The 17,847-nt window shown below is 38.0% G+C and overlaps 1 protein-coding gene across 3 annotated transcripts in view; it reads left to right on the forward strand.

The window, feature by feature from the left end:
* Positions 1-2,016: 2,016 nt before the first annotated feature.
* Positions 2,017-17,847, forward strand: part of LOC149253782 (uncharacterized) — a 144,769-nt gene continuing 128,938 nt past the window's right edge. For 2 of the 3 annotated variants that reach the window (XM_089460024.1, XM_089460026.1), the window contains exon 1: positions 2,017-2,639. In XM_089460024.1, the coding sequence (XP_089316150.1) occupies positions 2,513-2,639 (127 nt within the window). In that variant the 5' untranslated portion in view covers positions 2,017-2,512. The remainder of the gene's footprint in view (positions 2,640-17,847) is intronic. The other variant, XM_089460025.1, reaches the window with a different exon arrangement.

Consider the following 17,847-nt stretch of genomic DNA (forward strand, 5'->3'; position numbering starts at 1 on the left):
AGTATTGTATTATATTCAACATGAAGCCTTGATTGCACTATAGGAAACCATTAGTTCCCTTTCCCACCAAAACATCCTACTTGGTCATCAAACATTGGAGGAAGTTTGATGATGTCATTCCAATTCTCCTTTGGGAGATCAATAATCACTTGAGCAAAGATAAGTCTCCCCATAAGTGATTGTAGAAGCCCACCCCCATAAAGTTTTAAAAGACTATCAAGAAGCAATGTGGCTACATAAGGAAAATATGCATAAGGGAGATACTGTGACTAGTTTTTGTAGGCTCAACTTGTATCATGAGAAAGAAAATTACTACTAGGGTTAGTGCTTAGTCTATAATGAGGGTATTCCCTCCAAGTTCATGATGATGAATGTTGACTTGTACTCTACCCTTTCATGTAGGCATTCTGGAATTGCCTAAAAGGTGGTACAAGAGGCTAGATTGAAGAAGAGAGAGGTTAGTCGAGTTGACAGATTACCTTTGTGCACCCTAGTTAAGGATTACCTTAGGGACTCTAAACACGAAATTGGAAGGAATACTCTCTTCAAATTTATTGCCAATGCATTAACACACTAGGGACATTGTGGTTGTTGGAATTGATGCATAAAAGAAACAAAAAGACCTTGTTATGACATGCTAAACTTCTTCATGCTAACCCTCAAGCCTATTACCGAAGACTTTGTAGTGGCACTTTGTAAAGACATCATTAGGTCTATTGAACTTTAGATGAGGAGTGTGCTTGCCATTGGGATGACTATTGTGAAGGAGATTATTATTCATCATAAGGGTTTACTCAAGGCTAGTTAGTCCTTCTTCATTTTGTTTATCTTCTACTATGTTTAGCTATAAATTGTCTAAAGTTTGTATGACTATCTATTATTCGACAATTTACTATATTTCAAATGTTATGTTGGTCATCTATGTATATGTTGAAACTACACAAGAAATCCAAATTATTTGTGTGATTTACAAAGATTTTTTTTGATAGTTAAGGTCAAGTTTTTTCTTGTCTATACTTTATCGATGTTTATAATTAATGTAAATATTTTTAATTTATAATATAAATTTGTTTCTATTGACAACAAAACTAATAAATGTTCACAAGATTCTAAGTAAAATGCAAGTGTTTTCTTAAGGTACAAGGGGGAATCGATGATTATAACACATTATCATTCACACTGCCAAAGATTGCATCATATTACTGCCATTATAACTTCTTAGCCATACATAATAGTTTGTGAATCATATCGAGCAAATTAGTGAAGCTTCAAGCTCAAGCTCACACACTATCATTCACACCACCAAAGATTGCATCATATTACTGCCATTAGAACTCCTTCGCCAAACATAATAGTTTGTGAATCATATCCAATAAATTAGCGAAACTTCAAACTCAAGCTTATGACATCACCACTATTAATCCCAATCACTTAGACTAACTCTCACTAGAAAATAAAATATAAAATTAAAAACACAACCACTTTAAAATAAAATTTAAAAATATCTTTTTATTTAAAAAAAAACCATTTTCCAATAATATTAATTTATATTTTATTTTATTTTTAAATTTTATAACCAATTTTATTTTTAAATTAAAATAAAATAATACAAATATTACATTTCTCATTAAGTTAAATATTTATTTATTTGTAATGATTTTATTTGATTCAAGATTGCACACTTAATATTTATTTATAATGGTTTTATTTGATTCAAGATTGCACAAAATTTTAAAAGGCATCGTTTCATTAGAGACAAAACTCAAATCATTATAAAATTATTATCATATCTAAAATTTGCACCAAAATTTTATGTGAAAAAACACATTAATACAAAATTAATTGATTCATACAGCTGCTATGGATAAATACTTTGACCGGATACTTTAGGATCCTGTACGGTGCCATAATAAATACCAGATGCCATTCTCTATTCTCCATAGAACTAAAAGGAAAACAGTCATTGAAAGGAAATAAATGATCAACCGGACGACCACCGTCCTTAGTTTTCACATCACTCTATCTCACAGACCAACTAACCGATAATAAATTGCCATCAAGCACTCAGCACTCAGCGCTGAAGCGTCGCATTGTCCACACTTTAATCGATCGATCCTTACATTCACGCCTGGCATTATATACGACGAAGGCTGTCTTGTTCGCATTTGCTCTGTCATACTCTGTCACTATATTGGCGTTCTTCCCCAGAAAATACTCGACATTCCTTCTCTTTCTTTTCCTTTCCCAGGAAGTTCATGACGCTGAAGTTTGTGCTTCTTTTCAACCTTGCCCGGGCTTAAACGCAGGAGAATCGAACGCGGAACCATCCTATTTTGTTGCACAGGGGTTTTCAGCATCCGAACGGTACAATTTGGCAGCGATTGAGCTTCGGATGGGTTCCACCGACATATTTAACCTGAGACAAGTGAAATGAGCTGCGAATCGGCTTAAGCCGGGACTGCAGTTAGAGAATTGATCATCAATATGCCGTTGGTAAGGTACGAGATAAGAAATGAATACAGTCTTGCCAAGCCGGAGTTGTACACTTCAGCTGCCAGGGATGACCCGGACACGCTACTGGAAGGGGTCGCCATGGCCGGCATCGTCGGGATCATGCGACAGCTCGGCGACCTGGCCGAGTAAGCTTTCGATCATTCTTTCTTCTGTCGGTGTTTACTTTTTAACTTCAATGTTCTGAGAATTCATCTTATTGGTACTGCCAATCCGTTTTAGAAAAAATGAACTTCAATTGTAATGGCAGTGTAATGTTAGGTTTCTATTTAGTGGTTGCAAATGTTAATCAGGGGACTGACATGAGGGAGTGTATTAGATTTTCAGCACGTTCTCTGTAATACACCTAGTTAAAGATTGGGTTTTCTTTCTCGTAATAAATGCTCGTGGTACTAAGCATACAAGAACATAGGTGTCTAGGGAAGCAGAAGGAATTTACGAAATGAAATGCGTAAACAGCTTCCAATGCTCGTGGTAGTAAGCATACAAGAACACAGGTGTCTAGGGAAGCAGGAGAAATTTATGAAATGAAATGCGTAAACAGCTTCCACGTTCACTTCATTTAATGTCATAGTTAAACCAAGCCAACGGGCCGTGGATGTGGTTTAGAGAAGACAAAGACACATTGCATGAATGAATGCATGATTATTTTAATTGGTATGCTAATGCATCATTCATGCCATTGTTGTGTCGTTGGATGCTACTTTAATGGAGTTGCAGGTCATTGTAGGATGTTGTAACTAGCTCATGCCCATCTAAACCTGGGTTTGATATGACCTCGAGTTTGAGGTTGCAAGGCCCAAGGATGAATCCTGAGCTTCCTAGCCTCTAAGTCCATATCAGACCCAAACCTGGGTCTGTCCAAGACTCAAGTGTCTATGGTCAGTTCATCTAATGCATCATCTAAATTCAATTCACTATTACACGCACCCTCTAAATGCAATTTACCATAATGCACACACAAGGAATTGGTGGATTGTGATCGTGAGGGCTGTAGAGTGAACCACACTTCTCTTGTTGTACTAAGGTTGATTCTTCTTTTGTGGCGAATCAGCTAAATTCTATAGGTAAAGCAGTGGGGTTTGTATCTTTGATGTACTGTTAAAACTTAAAAATACAAGACTCCAAGTGTACTCTTTTGAGGGCTTCTGGCCTGTGGTAAGGAGAGATGCAGACAATTTTTCCACGGTTATAAGTTTGTTGAATCTCAGATTAATCAGAAATAACACTAGGCGTCTCCAACTGAACTGATCGATATATTTCTTGATATCAAAGAACTTCCCTATTCTTTTCTTTTGCTTGTCAAGCAGACACAGCTTTAATCAGTAGAGAAACAAATTAAAATCACCTGCCTTTGGTCTGATTGACCAAAACCAGACAGCAGGCTGTAAACACTCAGAATTTAAAAGTAGGGCATGACAAATGTGTGCACAGGAGAGTGGTGGGACTGGGCATATGGATGTGGAGCTGCTTGGTTTTGGGAAGTTGCACGTTTGAATGGGTAGAGCAGAAATAGTTTTGAATCTTGATGTGGTGCTAATCCCTGGAAACATTGACAAGTTCCATTATTTGAGTCTGCAGGGTATAAAAACGACCATAGCATTCAATAATATAATTCACCTGTGCTACTGAATGAGTTAGGAAACTTGAAATGCTATTGCAATTACCTGTTTGCTAGCATAACAAACAAATGAGGAAACATTATTGATTATTCAGTTCCATGCGTGATGTGTCTCGATGCTTTTCCATGGAGCGGCTTCATATATAGTGATTTATGGGTAGGAAAAACCAAATTTGAAGGATCCACAGCTACAGGTTAGCTTTCAGAATTTGTAATTGTTGTTAGTATCCTGGTTCTTCATAAAGGAAGTACAAAAATTTAGAAGAAGGAGAGTCTCACGGTGATTAGCATGCAATTTAAGCCTATTTAATCAACTATGGCAGTGTGATGTGGAGAACTCGCTCCTGGGGATGGGCACCCTTGCAGCACATCAGATCCTCTCAGTTTAACTCGAAAGCATCCTCATTTTTCTCCTGGTTTAGGAATGGCTTTAGGTAGTGTGAAAATTGTGCAAGGATTGCCAAGAATAGGGCAAAAAAAATCAGGGATATATGCACACAGTTCCAGAAGTCCATAACTGCTTAGTGTTGATCTGCAAGAAGAGTTGGAGCAACTAAACCTACATGGTTGAGAGTGTCAGTACTGTTGTAGCATGGGTGTCCTCTGGGGTCGCTATCAATATAGTCTGCCCATCAAAAACCTCTGGTGATTTTCATTGCCTGAAAAAGGTGTAGCCAAGGGCAGTGTTATATACTGCCCATAGTGATAGATGTAACCAGGGGTGAAAACTTCGAGAGTAAAAACCTGTCTGGATTGGCAGTAAAAGCATGGGAGAAGCCCAAGGAGAGATGTGCGTATCATATTCTTCAACAGGTTGATGTGTGCACTGGAAGAGTGATCTATGCTAAAGACTCCCAAAGTGGCTAGGAGCCAGATCATTATAAGGGGTTGTAGTTCAGTCCCCGGGGGTGTTCTACATTGAGATTTCACCTCATATGTTGTTCCACCAAAACAAGGAACATAGATTGCACCACTGCGCATATACCATCTATTCTGATCATCATGACCTGGATTGGATGTTTCTTGGACACAGCGAGGAACAAGTTCTGAATTAACTGCTGCTAGAAAAATTGCAGTTTTGTGCTATATGTGGTATTGTGAACACCGTAGGTGTCTACCAAAACCAATTGAATGGGAATCTTAGTGTCGATGGTGCGTCGGTTCTTGGCATTGGAATTTTTGGGAATGATGCTGTTGCCCTTGTCAGGTAAAGAGGCCAGGCGTTGTTGTGGCATATCACGCTGAGAGTTGGGCAGTGCTGAAACTGAATACTGGGTGGTTGGTAAGAGAGCTGAAGGGGATTGCAGGATGAGCTCTGGGTAAACGAGGGAGAAAGGAATAGCAAATGGGGTGGGAACAAGTGTAGTTGGAACTTGAGTAAGAAAACGTTGTCTTTGGGATAGGTGGAGGGGTCAAGATTGTAGAACAATCATCATTTAAGAGCTGCATGGAGATTGGGGGAAGTGGAGAGGGGTGATCAGGCTTGTCAAGGTGCACAACATAGAGAGAAACTCACTTGTGCAAGCTAACTTGGTGGAGAACAAGATCATTACTAGAGATAAGAGAGGGGGGCTGCAGTGGTAGCGGACTTAAGTTCGTATGCTTTGCCATCCTTGAAAAGCTTATAGGTATTGCATCCAGCATCATACAAGGCACGTTGTTGATGCTAGTATGGGATACTCAATATCAAATAACATAGTCAAGGGGAGAAACATCATGGTGGATGAGCACGGTTTCCCCTTCACTTTAGGCTGGCTCCATGAAGCCATGGGTTGTTATCCCAATCTTCGGAAATGACCGTGTAGAGTAGATCATTGTATGCACAATGCAAGTCACTTCAATGACACACACCTTAATACATAGTTAGATAGACTAGTGCCAAGCAAGTATTAAGATGTCTTTATAATATTCCACGAGAAACTAGAGCATAAATTATCACAATATAATGAGACTAGGAGCTAATTAACAAGTGCTAGATCTGAAATGATAATATTTTATAGAAGAATATAAATCAACACTTATATTTCACCCAATAATCGCAAGAATAAGTACCTTTTAGTGCGCAAGAGTGAAATACAATTGCACAAACCAAGTATGAGAGTTATGCTTGAGTTACCAGTTGAGTATATGCTGAAAACAGGACGAGCTTGACACTGTCCACAAATTCCAGAATCTGATTTGTGATGAAGAAAATGCAGATTTTGGGTGAGGAAAAGCAACCCATGAGTGCTTAAATGCACTTAGAACAATGAACCTTGGTTGCAGTTTCCAGGCAATGAAAACAACATGTAAAGACAGCCCAACAATGACAAATTACAAGTCTTAACGAATAATAATCATGAAAAAAAGACAACTTGTAAAAGAGAAGGTGTTGAATCCCCCTAGGGTTTCACCAAAAATCTCCAAATTCAAATATAAACACAATGAAGCACTTAAAAGATAAATTTCACCATTAGACTATGTTAGATAAACTTTAGAGACAACTAGAAATGGAATATAAGCTAGAGTAGGGTTAGAATGAATCTTTTAAGGTCAAACATTAGCTTTTAGGATTTCACCAATTTTGATTTTTCTGGCTCTCATTTAATTTCCAAAATTAGTAAATACCTTAAATCAACCCAGAAAAAGTTAGATAACACCTTTAAGCATAAATGTATGTGGTTGGTTTTTCATATTATGGTTAGAATTAAACAATTAAGCATGAACCCTTGGACAAAACTATCTAGAAAGATGAAATAAATTGTTAACTTTGCACTAGACAATGAATACATATTTTTTGTCGGAATTATATATATATCCTTTACAACACAAGAAATAAAATGATTTGGATTTTAGGGTTTTTTTGGTTGTGTGTTGGGAGAAAGCTTAGTGCCTTGTCTCCACTTAGAACTTATGGGGTTAAGTAAGATACCCCTTTAAGATTTGCTTATTCAAGGCTTCTAGATTAGAATAAGTGACTAGGGTGTATAAACCATGTAATCCCTTGTTTAGTTATGACCAGTCATGAAAATCAAGACCCTATAAGAAGGGTTTCGTTAAAAGGAATAACTTTCACCAACAAGATCAACAATGGTGTGGAAAAGAATACTAAAACCCTTGTCAAGGAGCATAAAACTAAACAAGCCAAAAGATTGAGCACTTTCCAAGCCAAAAAGGCGAATGTGCAAGAAACAAACCTGAGATGTCCTCCTTCCAAGTGACAAAGTTGCTTTTCAAATGGAGTGATCTTGCAAGCTAGTAGAAGTCTTTAACATTCACAAATATATCTTCAATGTGTTGGAGAATGTAGTAGGGAAGCTAATCAAACAATGTTCCTTATCCTTAATAATTACTTGTGAACTTTAGTTAGCTTCTTCGTGTTCTTTATTAAATTATCTTCATCAAATAATTATCAAGAGCATAAACCATAAAGATCATAAAAGACAAAGGACACAAAATATAGGCTCCAAGCCAGGGCAAAATCCCTCCAAGGGGAAAACCCAAAAGAATCTCTTCTCTTCTTATAGAATCTGATCAAATGAGAAAACCAAGACCCAAAGACCAAAGTCAAACCTCCTCCAAGCACCAAGTTAACCCTCTAGAGATTTCTTCTTTGAACAAGTTCAAGTCAACAAGGTCAATAAAAGTCAAACTTCAAGATTCCTAGTCAAAGCAAAGTTTCGGCCTTCCTTTTTCAGACGTGCAACTTTGGACTTGCAATTCTCGTCCCTCTGCAACTCAGACCTGCAATTCTTGGCATCCTGCAACATTGTAGAAACCCTAATTTTGAACGTGTGGTAGAAAAGATCAAATTTTGTCTTCATCCTTTACTTTGACTTTTTTCCTTTGCTTCTAGATTTCTTCGCTATTCTTTTTCTTGCTTCCTTGTTGTAGATCGAATATATGTGTTCAAGTGAGTCGAATCTCCTTCTATATATATGCTTTTCACGAGGTTGAATACCGCTCTCCAGGCTGACTTGTTGCTGGTAGGGCTGACTTGTGCTTGGAGGTTGATTTTGACTTTCTAGACTCAAAAAAATATCTTTTTCATGTTACAACTTTCCTAATAGGGTCTTATACAAATGATAAAGACTCTTTTGACTCAAGAAAAATATTCTTTTGACTAGACAAACACTAGGAGTTTGAAATGCATGCTTGACCTAGATGACTAATACAAATAGAGCATGAATCCCAGGTTAAACTAATATTTTTCTTTCTTCTTTTGCTTGTAACATAAGATATACATAATGACATGAGTACAATGACAATTATGAAGATCGAAACTAGATACATTTTCCAACACTCCCTCTTAACAAGGGAGGTATTCATAATTGTACCACCGGGTCAAGGATTTTCTCAAGCTGAAGAGTCAGATTGGTAAGCCATCTTTAAGCATCAACATCATAACCAACATTGTCAACATAGTAAGGCCTTAACTTGACAAGCTCTATTTATATCAGAGCATAATGCTAGGAGGCTTTACGTGAGACACCACACTACCTCTCAAGGTACATACTCCATCCGGATGTTCACTAGGTATGTCCTTTTAGGACTATTCTTATCTTGGATTTCCAATCCTCAAAGAATATTGGTCCTCTTCGACCACTCTTGTCTTGGATACTTGTCCAATCCTCAAAGAGTGTCGGTCAATAAGACCACTTCCTATCTTGGATTCTATATCCTCAAGGAGTATTAGTCTTAGATGCTTATCCAATCCTCCATTCTCCTTCCTAGTGCCTTCACTAAGACTTACGACTGTTAGTCCTAGTCTAGTGCATGACACATGGAGAATATGATGTCTTTAACATCACTCCCTCTCAACCTAGAGAGGAGATCCTCATTCCCTCTTGATTGGGAAATGGATCCTTGCTCCTTCTCAAATATTTAAGGAGACTTCTTACTCCCTCTAAAGCATAGAGGAGATTCTTTTACTTCCTTTCAATAGGGAAGCTTTCTAGTGTGTCTTCATTAATACATCAACTACTAGTCCTTCATGGAGATCTTCAAGTAGCTACATGGCTCCTCTTTTTGAGCTTTCATCTTCCTAAATGTACTGGAGCCAAGTTGTGATAGGATTTGGGCCATGAATCTTTTGTTGGGTATGTGTTAATTCTTTCGACAACTAGCCCCAGGCACAATGTGGGGGGGTGGGGGGTCGCAGCCCCCCTTGTCGGGGGGGTTTGCAGCCTGGGATTTTTTGTTTTTGTTTTTTTTATTATTTAATTTTATATCTTTGGTTTAATTCTTTTTTGTTGTTTTGTTTATTTGTTTGTTGTTTTATTTTATGCAGACCCAATAATAGTTGGGAGAACCCAAGGATGGGGGACTGACCTACCCATGGTTTTGTGCATGGTTTTTGTAGATCCGGTCGAGGGCACCACAGTGATGTTCTAATCCAAGGTTAATGGTTTGGGGTTTATGAATGTTTTGACATGTATATAATGTATTGTAACATTGAAAGAAACATAATGAAAAATCATTATGGTTTTCTTGATTTGGGTTCTAGGAGAAAATCTCTGTGTATATTTTATGTTCTCGCCATTTTTTTTTTGTTTTGTTTTGTTTTTTTTTATCCTTTATTATTTTATTGTTGTTTATCTCTTTTGGTTTTTGTTTTTCTTTCTTTCTCTGTTTTAAGAATTTGTTTGTAGGTGATTTTTGTACAGGGTTAAAACCTACATTTGGTATTAGAGCTATTACGAATTCAAGAGGACGCCTTTGCTGCTGAGTGGTTTTTCTCGGGCCCGTGGTAGACCTTGTTACAATGGGAGATTTCCGGGATTGATTCTTGTGGTGAAAGAAGATGGCGAATAGTGGAAAGATAGAGATCAAGAAATTTAATGGACAAAGTTTTGAGTTGTGGAAGCTCAAGATGGAGGATCTATTGGTGGACAAAGATCAATGGATTGTTGTAGATCTAGGTATGACACCAATAAGAATGTTAGCAGAAGACTAAGCAAAGTTAGATCAGAAGGCGAAGAGCACAATACGATTGTGTCTCTCAGATTCAATATTGTTGAATGTATCAGGGGAGGCTACAACAAAGGATTTGTGGGACAAGTTAGGGACTTTATATCAATCTATGTCTCTGGTGAACAAACTGTTCCCGCGGAAAACGCTGTTTAACTTGAGGATGAATGATGGAGAGTCAGTGACAGAGGATCTGAACGACTTTAATACTGTGGTAAGTCAGTTGTTATCTGTTAATATTAAAATTTTAGATGAAGATAAGTGCATTAGTATGTTGTGTTCTCTACTAGACTTGTAGGATAGTCTAGTTGTTTCTATAGGTAGCAATACAACTACCTTGAACTTTGATGAAATAGTCTCATCCTTGTTGTTGAAGGAGATGAGACGAAAAAATATGGAGAGCCAGAATGGAGATGCCTTGTCTGTAAGAGGATGGTCCTAAAATAGAAATAGAAATAAGTCCTCAAGTGGGAGATCTAAATCTAGAGGGAGATCTAAATCTTCAAGAAAACTTGTAAAGGTATCCTGGAAATGTGGAAAAGAAGGGTACTACAAAAATGATTTTAGATGAAAGGAAAGGGATATGATGATGCTCCTTTTGCAGAGGCGAAAACCACCTCAGATGAAGGTAGGGATGTGTACTTGGCTTATTCTTCAAGTACATGCGTAGATCATGAGGCATGGTTGATTGACTCAGGTGCATCCTTTCACTTCACTCCCCATAGGGAGTTATTTGCTAGTACGAGAAATATGATGGTGGTGATGTCTTCCTGGGGAATGACATGAAGGCTAGAATCATAGGGCGCGGAAAAGTCAAGCTGAAGTTACGAGGTGGAAGGATTAGAACACTTCTTGGTGTTTTGCACATTCCTGTATTGGCCAAAAATTTAATTTCTGTAAGCAAGATGGATGTTGCAGGTGTAAAAACAGTGTTCGAGAAAGATATCTGCAAGATGGTTTGGGGAGCATTAGTATCGCTGCAGGGAGTTCAGATTGGAACTCTGTACAAGCTTCTGGGTAGCACTGTTATTGATGGGTGCAATAGTTCTATGGTTCCTAAAAGTGGAGCAGAAAATTTAGTGGTCTTTGGAGAAAAGACTATGTTGTGGCGTCAAAGACTTGGACATATTGGAGAGAAGGGCCTTGGAATACTGCATGGTAATGGTATGGTAGAAGGCATGTCTAATTGCTTTTTGGATTTTGATTTATGTGAATATTGTGTATATGGGAAGCAAAATTGGGTGAGTTTCCCCTCTGGTGTTAAGAGGGTGAAAGGGATATTAGAGCTTGGGCGCAATGATGTGTTTGGACTTGTGTCGGTTCCATCACTGGGTAAGTCTGTGCACTATGTCTCATTTATAGATGGGTTCTCAAGGAATACATGGATATATTTCCTCAGGAAGAAATCTGAAGTCTTTGACAAGTTTAAAAAATATAAGGCGTTGGTCGAAAATTAGATAGAGAAGAAGATTACGGTGTTGAGGGCAGATAATGGTGGAGAGTTCTGTAAGAGGGAATTCAAAGAGCTCTGTAAGAAGTGTGGTATAGCACGACAAAAGACAACTCCATCCACACCTCAACAAAATTGAGTTTCAGAAAGAATAAACAAGATGTTGAAAAGGCAAGAAGCATGCTCAGTGGTGCTAGGTTTGGGCGGAGGCAGTGGATACTGTATGTTATCAGTTTAACAAATCACCTTCATCAGCGTTGGAGGATAAGACTCCACATGAGGTATGGATTGTTAAGAAACCCTCTCTCTCATAACTGGGTATTTGGCTGTGATGCATATGTACATGTTCCAAAGGAGAAAAGAACCAAGTTGGATAGTAAATCTAAAAGGTGCATCTTTATTGGGTATAAGGATGGTTTAAAATGTTATAAGCTTTGGAACCCAGAAACAAGGAAGGTTGTGTATAGTCGAGATGTGGTGTTTAGAGAGATGAAAGATGTTATTAAACATGAAGTCATACCAAAGAAAAAGTAACCAGAGAAGATAGAGTTTGAACTGAAGGAGGAAGAATCAGATTCTATAACAAAATAAGAATTAGAAGAGGAAGAGCAACACACTCCAGTTTTGAGGAGATCAGTTCAAGAGAGAAGGCAACCAGAGAGGTACAGTCCATCTACTTTCTGTTCAATTTTTTCTTTATCTATTACTGATGATGATCCCAAAATTGTCAAGGAGTCAATGGATTTAGATGATGGAAAACTCTGGAAGGAGACCATGGTTGAAGAAATGGCATCTTTAGTAAAAAAAGACTTGGGATTTGGTGGAGTTGCCGACTGGAAGGAAACCCATTGGCAGCAAATGGGTGTTTAAGAAGAAGATGAATGTAGAAGGCAAGGTGGAGAAATACAAAGCTCGGTTGGTAGCAAAAAGTTATTTCTAGGTACGGGGAATTGATTTTGGTGATATTTTTTCTCTTGTTGCCAAGTTAACTTCTATTAGGTTACTTTTATATGTTGTTGCTGCTTTTGATTTTAAGGTAGAACAGATGGATGTGAAGACAACCTTTTTTCACAGGGATCTGGAAGAAGAGATCTACATGAAGCAACCATAAGGCTTTGTGGTGAAGGTTAAGAAAAAACTAGTATGCATGTTAAAAATTCTATTTATGGGTTGAAATAGTCACCAAGGATGTGGCATTAAAAATTTGATACATATATATGGGGACTTGGCTTCACAAGGAGCAAAGCGGATCACTGTGTGTATTTTAAAATGATTGGTGACCGTGTTATTTATCTGGTCTTGTATGTGGATGATATGTTGCTTTTTGGAAATGACAAAGAAATTATCCAAGATTTGAAGACTCAATTGTCCTCTAAATTTGACATGAAGGATCTTGGTTTTGCAAACTATATTTTGGGCATGGAAATTAAATGAGATCGGGCAAAGAGGAAGCTCTGGTTAAACCAGAGGAAGTATGTCGAGACAATATTGCAGAGGTTAAATATGCAAGATAACAAACTGGTGAAGGTTCCTATTCCTGTAGGTGTAAATTTATCAGCTGAATAGTGTCCCAAGACACTGGAAGAGGAAGAGGACATGTCTTGTGTTCCATATGCGAGTGCAGTTGGTAGCCTGATGTATGCAATAGTCTGTGTTTTCGCTCAAATTGTACACAAAATTGCAACAACGTTTAGGGTAGGCGCTGTCACTTTGATCCCTGCCCTCTCCATTTAAGCTGTCTCCTAAATGCAGGCTAAAGGGGGTAGTCCCTACGGATGAGAAGATGAGAAACTTGTTGGGAACCAACAAGTGTAGGAGACACAACTGAATGGCCTAGCAACTTGGTCTAAAATTGAATAACAAGTATGATTATTAAGCACAATTAGATTAGATTCCTTAAGATATAAGTGAGAGACCAATGCCTTTAAATTAATTACTTGCACAATATAGATTAATATTCCAAGTTACCGGATGAACAATTGTTGCGAGATGCAAATTCTATCCTAAATGAAGTGCAGGACCTAGATCTAATGTGTGATGCAGGATCTTGGTTAATTTTAATTAGATGCCCTATCTAGGTGAATCCTTCCTCTCAATTCTTTTGAAACTAGTCTCGAACGCAAGTTGTAGAGAGAAGCCCAAAGGAAGGAGGCTAAGGCTTCATTAACGATACCTCCCGTGGGGTTCTAACCACCTAGGTGCCTTCGTTCCTATAATGGATTGCCCACAAGAGAACTACATGGTCACCTATGCTAACTGCGAATGAGGATCTAGACTTGTCAAATTGTGTGGGGAAGGTGGTCCTATCTTTCTTACAACCAAGCTTATGCTTGGAGGTATATTTTAGAAATGCACTTCTAACCTAGAATGAAGGTGCAGATATGAGTGATTGCTTCAATGAGATTATAAATATATTAAATGCTTCAACAAGATTAGATTACTCAAAACAAGATGCTCAAAATGATATTTCTTAACACAAGATGACAAGAGCAATTAATGAAGCATTTTAGAGAAGAGATTATCCCAATGAAACAAGATTAGCAATTCCAATTATCCAAGATGCTTATTAGAGCTTGTTAATGTGTCAATTAGATCTCATTTAATTTCTCATCTACAATTAGAAACAAGAGCAACTTTAGAGCACAATGTTGAGACAATATCTACTTATCACTTAGATGATGAACCGATTGCAATTTCTTCTTAAGCACAAATGTAACCAAAACCAATTAAGCACAAAGAGTGATGAGATTGCTAATAGTGCTATGCAATGCAAGAGAAGACTAACAAATGCATTCAACTACCAATGAGATGCTCATGCAATGATGCAAAATGCAAAGAGGCAATGGTACTATCTTAACAATGAAAATGCAAGAATGCAAGAGACAAGTTAATGAACTAACTAGCTATCCTCAAGATGCAAGACTCGTACAATTAGCTCACCAATGATTCTTCACAATGCTATTACTTAGATTTAAACAAATTAGATCAGATTGCTTTCACCATGAAATCAATCCCAAAACTTGAATGAGAAGCTTACAAAAACAAGCTATTTAAGCCTTTAGTTGATGTGTGTTACTTCTTAGAGTTATTAGGCTTATTTGGAGGTGTTTAATACTTGATTATGCCACTGTTTAGATTAGTCTTCAGATCTGGTTATTTATGACAGTCAACAAAAGAGAGGAAAGGAGAGAGGATCAAACCCTTTAGGCCTAGCGGCTTAGCTTCAATGGCAAATTTGTCTTGTTGGGGCACAAAAGAGGCTAATTTTGACCTTGAAAGAGCGATGTAAGACTTCCAACCCCTGCAACCACCAATGATTAGACTGAAAACCAAAGGAATGCTCTCAAAACCCCATGACTAGGGCAAATCTAGGCCTTCTAGGCTTGCGACTATGATAGTTGAGCAAATATGGCAAGTGCAAGCCCCAAAACTTGATGTGTAGCTTTCACAACTTGGAGATTGGCCTTCGAAAAGTCTTGCAACTCAAATATATTAGTGGGGAAGCAAGATTGATGATGGATTATCCCACTTAGAGCATGAAGCTAGGGCTTTTAGGGCTTCTAGTGTTTGCGGCCAGGCCTAGAAGTGGCTTTAAGGCTAACAGATAGACCTCAAAGGTCTTGGATGATTAAACAAATGAACTTTAAGCCCTTGAAACCCTTATTCAATGGATAATGAGCCTGCAAAACCAAGATTAGTCCACAAATTCACAAATTTTCAAGCCCAACTGAGATAAAAAATACAATGGCAATTTAATGATGGAAATTCCTCAAAACCCTTGTATTAGGCCTGCAAAACAAGGTTAGATGGGAAATAAATCAGATCCAATGCGAGTAGCAAGCCTCCAACCGCTGCTAGAAAAGCGAGCGACTAGGCCAAAGCGGCCTCCAATTCCTTGCGACTGCCCTTGATGAAGCAAATGAGTGGTTTTGAGCCACAAAAATTCAGATCAGAGCCACAAAATTGACTTGCAAAGCTTTAAGATTAGAAATACTTGTAAAAAAAACCAGATTCTACAGCAAATAGGCCCTTTTAGGCTAGCGGCTCCCTCTTAGAGGCTAGGAGTTGACTTTATGGCACTTGGGTTTTGTAGCTTAGGGTCTCCAGTCCCCAAATCAACCCTCCTTGGTTGAACAACCTCCTTCTCTAGGCTAGGTGACCCCTTCAAATGCTGAATACCCTCTCAAACCTTAACCATCTAGACTAGGTGAGATTTAGGCCCTTAACTCTTGAAGTTCCCTTTGAAAATTTGATCCTTTGGCACCTGTAAGTCAAATAAATAGAGCCAAACCACATGGTCTAGAAAATTCTAACATAAAAACCCCAAAATATTATTCACAAGATGAGAAAAATAATATACAAGGTTTAGAAAATAATTTACAATATCTACAAGAGAAATATTAGCTCTAATTAGCAAATGAATCATTTAAAGCCCAAGTAGATTTTGGAAATAAATAAGAGATTTTTATTTTATTTTAATGCACTAGCCAAGACCTTGCACCATAAAATCGTTAGATAAGCTTAGAGTTCAAACAAGATGTGGTCACCTCAAAGTCCATGTATTTGGGCAATGCCCAAGGGCTAAATACGTGAAGATCTCTACACAAAAGACAAATTATTAGTTCCAGAGGGGTTCGATTCACACAAATAGACTAGAGATCTAGATATGCTTGCTAGATCTACCAGCTTCATTATGTTTACTCTAGCCCAGGACCTAAAGCAAGATCATACCATGAATCATCAAGAGAGAGACACCTTGAATTGAAACCCTGAAGACTTTTATTAAAAGTATTCCAGCAGAGCTTAGCTTAGTACAAAAATCTTTCGTCAGATGAAGTTACAGTGAAGAGCTTGAAAGCTTCCTTATGTAGAAAATGAGAGGGATTAACCCCTCCAAGTGGAAATAACCATTGATCCATGTGGAAAAAATTCATCCCTTAATTAGCTGGCACAAATCTCTAAAAAAATTCGATCTTCCTTGTTCACTGTGTTGGGTCAAAATTTGACTTTTGGACCACTGGAGCAAAAAATATAATTATATTACTTATGCAAAATAATTCACTTCTTGGCCCAAAAAATTCAATTTACTGGAAAATAATCTTATCTTGCCCAACTAATTTCTGGACTGGGTCCTTCTGCCTTGGAAATGAGGCTTTTTATTTTTGACTTGCATATTTTCCTTTGAAAATAGCCTCAAATAATTTTTGATGATTTTTTTTCACTTGGAGGGTAATCAATTTTCCCTTCATTTTATTTTTTGACAATTTCTGGCTAATTTTTATTTTAATTTTTGTCAGAATTAAAATTAATAGACTCAAGAGGGGATTGAATGTTTTTCCACCCTCTAAGTGTATCTAATTTTTTTTTTTTGGTAATGGGGTTCTAATTATGAGGAACCATTCATCAAAAATATTCCTAGATAACACGTTTACATCAAGATATTACAAATTCAACCCTTAGAAGGGGAAAATACACATAGACTAAAACTCTTAGTCTTAACCAAATTCCGCGACTCAAGACACTTGATCTAGAATGAGAGAAATAGATAGGCTCGATTAACAGTAGGACTCACCTAAGACCTTGTCAATGAACTCTTTTACCCACCACCTGTGGGTAGTATCCATAGGAGAATTTTTTTTTCTCTTAGATGGTCCTCAACCGACAGCGAGCAGCCCCTTACAGCCACCAGATATCTTGATGTGCCACTATCTCTGTCACCTGAGCTAGTCATATGCTCCTTCGCCCATCTGTTATGATCATATGTTTGAAGGTGGGCCTTCCAACCCTGAAGGTATGGCTTTTCATTGTGTAGTTGGGTATTTTTGTTTACTTATCATGGACACTTTTGGGCATGGATTAGTGGGGGGATTCGGTGGAAAGAGTGGGCTTGGTTTGTACTCTTGTCTCCTCTGTCCAATTTGATGGTTAACCTTGTATCTTAGTCCTGTGGGATCTCCTTTATTGGCTACTAGCTTTAGGGGTGGCACTACATGGGAAACCCCAATTTTGGTTGCGTGGTCCCGCTTCCCGACACCATGCACACCACTCCCCTCCGCTCATTATAACCCCATTCACCATATTTCCCATCCGGGTCCACATTTGTCCATTGGGTCCACAAGGAGTTAGCCTCCCCTTTTCCTTGTCCACACTTTGGGTCGGGCCATGAACGATGCCTAGGAGATTGATGCAGTTAAAAGAAAAGAAAAAAGCATAATTTGGCCATTCTCAACAGGAAATGTACCCTAAAATGCCAAAGATGGCTGAGACATACAAATATAGCATGTGGGCAAAAGCTAAACATGAGCTCTACCCCTAT

This window comes from Pinus tabuliformis, chromosome 7 (assembly GCF_031772625.1).
Source record: "Pinus tabuliformis cultivar Carrire ecotype Pingquan chromosome 7, CPIR1, whole genome shotgun sequence".
NCBI classification, from domain to species: Eukaryota; Viridiplantae; Streptophyta; class Pinopsida; order Pinales; family Pinaceae; genus Pinus; species Pinus tabuliformis.